General features: G+C 33.2%; 1 protein-coding gene across 3 annotated transcripts; it reads right to left on the bottom strand.

Moving 5' to 3' along the window:
• Positions 1-390: 390 nt before the first annotated feature.
• On the bottom strand, positions 391-5547 carry LOC134238828 (uncharacterized). Of its 3 annotated transcripts, XM_062720937.1 has the most exons (4): positions 5109-5547; positions 4474-4766; positions 3527-3716; positions 391-3180 (listed from the first exon to the last, which is right to left on the bottom strand). In XM_062720937.1, exons 1-4 carry the CDS (start codon positions 5207-5209, stop codon positions 1167-1169), a joined length of 2598 nt encoding a protein of 865 aa, XP_062576921.1. In that variant the 5' UTR covers positions 5210-5547; the 3' UTR covers positions 391-1166. The 3 variants fall into 3 exon arrangements, with proteins under 3 accessions (XP_062576921.1, XP_062576920.1, XP_062576922.1); XM_062720936.1 differs by having other exon boundaries at positions 4474-5547; XM_062720938.1 differs by lacking the exon at positions 5109-5547 and having other exon boundaries at positions 3527-4228; positions 4474-4605.
• Between the last annotated feature and the right edge of the window lie 257 nt (positions 5548-5804).

The following is a 5804-nucleotide window of genomic DNA, read 5'->3' as shown; positions in this document are numbered from 1 at the left end:
TTATTTCTGGCTTTCGAAAGAATGATAAAAAACTCGACGATTTATTGCCTGTCCTAAAGACGATTTCTATAATTTTTTTTCCGAATTTATTTTTTTTTCTTTTTTACATATTTCCTTCCTTAGAGTATGCTTTATGCAAATATAAAAAGAAAAGGTATGGTTATCAGATTAGTTTTTTTGTTGTGAAGAATTTTTAAAACTGACCGTTAATCAATTATTGAGTGAAATTCTGACCATTTTTCAATTACACACTATCTTAAAAATATACTACTTTTTATATATTTATCAGAGTTCTAACTTTTTCATTTTATCATACAAGTCAGTATACACTACAAACAAGATGTTGAATTCAGATATTGATTGAATATAAGAAAAAACACAAACAGAATATCATTTTTCAAATTATCATTTATCTAACCAAATGTACATTGTTTTCGCATAATTTATACAATTTACGCATTAAAAAGTCAATAAAAAAAGTTTGACGAATTTATTTTTTTTTAAATTCATACATATTGTACATTTAAGTATACTGATAATAATGATATAAAGAAAAATGGGGGTCATCATATTCATTTAGTAAATAAAACAACATTTGCTAGCACGATGTTAGACGTTTTTCAATGTCAGAGGTTGTAAAATATGCATCAACATAAGAAAAACATACATTTTTTCTTAGATTTTGATTTCAATTACAAAAAAACCCCAATGCAACATATTACATCTGAAATTCCTCTTTAAGGGGTCCTGACCCTCTCCTCTAAATTTCACTATGGAAATTTTAAATTTCTAATATTGATTTTCATGAACACAACAATGACTTTAAAACCAAATACAAAACCTTATACAACGTGGTATAATGCAGGTTACATACAGGGTTTTGTTTTTCTTATTTACAAATTTACATTAGATCTATGATGAATTTGTGAAAAATTTAAAAAAGAAGTTATCCTTCTTAGCAGAGGGATAATGTCCCTTAAATGCTGAAATTAAAAAACTACAGAAATATTATTTACTTTTCTAATTGGTATGGCCATATATACATTCAAATGTTTACAGCTATACAGAGCTTGTAAAACTAAGATGCAAAAAAACTATACATGTACAAATACAGCCAATTAAACGTCTAATGTCTATTGTTACATTCAGCTAAAATTTGTTTTGCCTTACTGTTTGTCTTCAAAATACTTATTTACTTTTTCAAGTAAACATTTTTTTGATGTTACTCGAGGTTTCCCATCGAATTTTTCAGACAAGAGTGTTTTTAAACCACCTCTGGTGTGAGCAAGTTTTAGATGACCTAAGTTTAATCCACTTTCAGCAATCTTTTTACACATTTGCTTTGAAAGTATCTTATCATTGCATAAAACTAACAAGGTGTTTAAGTTTTTATCTACAATTTTGTCAAAAAGGTACTTCTCAACCAAGGTATGCATACTTGAACTGTGGCGTACAAGAACTTCAGTGCACGGTTTTACATGTTGAACAAGTTTTTGAAGAACAAGAACATCATCCTCAGCATTGTGAGCTGCATAGTTTTCATTTAAAAAATATGTAACAAGAAACTCTTGTGAATATTTTTCCAGACCAGGATAAACTTCTCTAAACAGAAGTAGTGTGTCTACTACACCTAATACAACTGGTTCTAAAGCATGAAGAAAATGACAAATTTCAAAATTTCGTAAGACCCTAGGTAAATCAAACCTCAAGAAATTATGTCCTACAAAAATACAAGGCTTTTGATCATCTAACCATGCCAGAAATGATGCCAATGCAAGTTGCAATGAAACGGATGTTACAGGAGTACCATTCAAATGCAAAACATTTCCATGAACAGTCAGTCCAGTGACTTGAGAAGCTGCTGTTGAAATTCGTTGACTAGGTAAGATGTATTTCGAAAACTTGCCATTTTCTGAAACAGCCGCAATCTGAATGATATCACACGTTTTATTAAGAGATGTTGTTTCGATGTCACAATACACAAAGGTATATTTCTTTGGTAATATACATGGAGTGACAGTTGGTACAATGCTTGGAGCAGGTATTTCTTTGACAAACTCGCCGTCAGATTGTGTCAAATCAACAGATGACTGATAAGTTACTCCTTCCCGAATTTGAGAAGCGGAATTCATGGTACTGTTTTTTAATTTTCTTTCAAGTTTTCTTTTTTTGAATTCTCTTGTATTTTCATACGCGAGTCTGCGTTTGCGCGTTTTGTCTTTTTTTTCTGCAAGTTTTTGAAAAACTCGTCCAGGCGAAACACCCACCAGTTCGTTAACTTTGTTGACGTATGTTGAGCCCATGTTTTTCTCTGCTACTGCACAACTAACTCTATTTTGCAAACTAGATGATGAAGAATAGTGCAGTCTTTTGGGGGCTTTTGCAGCAATTGAATTATTGAATGATTCAACATCTCTAGTAGATGCAGCAGGGGAAATCTTGTGAGCATTATTGATAAATGTTTCAAATATAATGTTCAGGTCATTTTTTAATTCATCACCCTGTAGATCTTTTCCAGATGGAAGGGACTTGTGGCGGAACTCTTCAGGATTAGTTTTATAAGTACACCATTTTGAGTCACACTGGTCATGCTCTCCAAAAGCATGTGGCACTATTTGCTTTAGGTTTTTCTTTAATGCTTCTGTATCATTTTTATTTTGTACAATAGCGTAAGAGAAGCATTTTTGAAAATACTTGACACAATTGTTGTTGAAATTCTTGTGTTTCTTTTGTAGTTGGTATAAACTGTTACCAAGATGCTTTTTAGTGTGACTAATGTCACTCCATTTGATCACCGGATGTGGAATTTCTTCATTGATTCGTGCCATTGTTGTGCAGTCGTCATCCATAACTAACACTGATACTTCAACATTTTCTTTTTCAATTTTGTTCACTAATTCAACTGCAACGTTACTCTCCATTGCTTTTGACGAGCCCTCCCAATTTTTACAGCACTTATGTTCTGGAGGAGTTTTCCCCATATTTGTATGAAAGGAACATTTGCGACAATCCTTTGATCGAACACCAAAGCCACATATTTTCCCGGACTTGTTGCCGATTAATGTTCCCACTCCAGATTTACTGTTATAGGCCCTTCCTGACCCACGCTTCTGCCATCCCATGTCGTACTTAAACTCCCCAGAGCTGCGAGCCTGCTGACCGTCATTGGATTCATTTACACTGGAAACAAGAAAACTCATTTTAAGACTCGTAAGAAATAATGTATACCGGTATATATTTTATAGCAAAAGTATAAGAGTGAGTCATCAATTATTCATAACAGCACTTCCTTTTTTTTTATAAATTGTGCTTATCCTAGCTCACTTTAGCATGTAATCAAATCTGGCCTAAGGGTTATATATAAACCAGCCCCAATTTGGACCTATCAGTGTGAAGTTGATCTTTGACCTACAGAACTTGAAACAGTATGGAAACCTGTCATTTCAGTGTGTTATAGAGGATGGAGATGATGGACACTTTGGCATAACATGATCTTTTGGGTATATAAAAACCATATAGCATGTACCTTCTTGCTGATACATTGCCCTGTATTTCCTCCAATAAGGCCTCACTGCATGACTGCTGGGCAACAGATTGGATATGTGGCTCCACTTCACACTCACGGGCTTTCATAGTTCTATGGTGCATACCCTCTATCTCTATGGAAGACATAAAGTTGGTGACCTGTGTGTGCCCGGATCCACTATGAAGCATACCTGTATAATAATTTAAGGTCACTTTATATATATCTAATCGTATGTCAGTCTAATAACAACACATATGAAGAATGTTAAAAAATCAAAAACAACAAATTACTGGTAGAAATTATGGCTGATAATGATATAAAGGAATATTAAAGTTTTCTTATGATAGGAAAGCAATTACATATTTTCAAATCAAACAATTAAATTCAATATAGCTTTTAAATAATTGTTTCTATCAAAGCTACATTTATAAAAGTGATAAAAGAGTCATTATTCTAATCTAGTAGGCAAGCTGTTAGAAATATATCAATGAAATATAGGTTTTACATGTAGCACAGAAGGAGTGCAAAGGGTTACAAAATTGTTAGTACCAAGCACCACAAAAGGAGGGTATAAAGCGTGACATTCTTGTCTAAGTAGCTATTACCCAGTATACCGGTAATTTTACAACAGATAGATGTATGGTTAGCACTACTATAAATAGTGGTAGAACTACTACAAGCTTACGGTTTTACTTACTTCAGCTGCAATAAGGTACATACAAGAAAAAGGTAAAACAGAATAATAAATAAACAAGTAAATTCTTCTTAGCAAGATAAAGTTTGCCCATATTTTCAGTTGCTAATCATGACAGTGCCCCACCCTCTACTATAATGATCAATTGTTGCTAAATGTCTGTCAATCAACGTATTCAATTTTATCACATAAAATTTTTATTGTTATTTTTATATTTAAATATTGACTATAATGGTATATAAACTATCAATACCTAAAGCTGCCTTTGTGTTTATGTCAAACACAGCAGGTCCGCGTTTATTAACTCTGTGTGACTTGCCAGTTGTTACTTCATTCAGAACACCGCACTCACAGGTAATAGTCAGGTTTGAAGCAAACCCTTGACGCCTTTCATTTACGATGTTATTTAAAGTCAGTGTGTGCCCACAATCCCAACAGTTCATTTGTTTCGCCATATGATCCAACTCAACGATTCGCCTCCCTTTTCTCCATGATTCATCATTCGATTCACATGTGTGCCCTTCTGTTTGTGCAACATTTTGAGTCCTGAAAGTAAACAACAACCTAGTCTTAGTAATAAAATTTATAAATTTATAAATCAATATTTGTATAAATACCCAAGTTGTGTTTTGTTTACTGCTGAATATCAAAAACATAAGCTTTATATTTAGTCTGCAAGTTCGACCCAGATGCAAATTTTGAACCAGGTCTGCGAATTACTGTGATTAGTAATCTAATTCACATACTGTCAAATGTCAATAGCTACTCAATAGCCTCATTTTGTAAGACAAAAGATCAAATGCATCACTGTTGCTGATAAAAACGCTGATAAAGTAATCGATATGAAAGGACAAAAAATGTGTAATTATTATATCAATGTATACTTACACAGTAGCCTCACGTATCTTCATCATGTTTAATCTTCTATTCATTGTACCCTTTTTCACAAATCTCCCCCCAACTCGATCGCGATCAGTCATTTTCAACATGTTTCGACCGCTTGACAGACGATGTCAGATCTCTACGGCGCCATCTTTGTGTGTCCTGGTAAAATGAGGCACCTTTTTACAACCGGGCACATTTTATTTTTTTTCAAATTTCTTACAAAATACCTATATAATTGAACTGAAATTTTCAGATAAATTAAAATTTTATTATCTTATTCTTTTTTTATAAAAACAAAGAAAATGATATGCCTTTCATAAATTATAATTGTCCTTTGGCCCGGCCAGCATTTGCCACCTGATTTTACCAACATTCCTTCCCATTTTACCAGACTCCTTCGATTGAAGAGCTTCGATTGCGCAGAAAGATGCGCACAAAAAACTCCCGCAAACGTCTCTTGTATTACAAACTCTGTCCTTCACGCTATATAAAATCTGATGATCTTTAACACGACCCTGGGTAATTTTCGAATATTTAAATGCCTTTCTGATTACCAGATTTGACACATTTACCGAGTTTCCATATAACATGAACGTGTATACCATATTACTGCATTTAACAATTTACATGTTTTCTATTTACATTTATATTGAGACCGGATAAAGTTGAATACGTACGGCTTTTCTATTAAAAGATCGT

Source organism: Saccostrea cucullata, unplaced genomic scaffold (genome assembly GCF_032062105.1).
Source record: "Saccostrea cucullata isolate Sc308-1 unplaced genomic scaffold, CSIRO_AGI_Scuc_v1 ctg257, whole genome shotgun sequence".
Taxonomy (NCBI): Eukaryota; Metazoa; Mollusca; class Bivalvia; order Ostreida; family Ostreidae; genus Saccostrea; species Saccostrea cuccullata.
The sequence above is the reverse complement of the archived record's forward strand: the minus strand, read 5'-3'. Positions and strand labels throughout refer to the sequence as shown.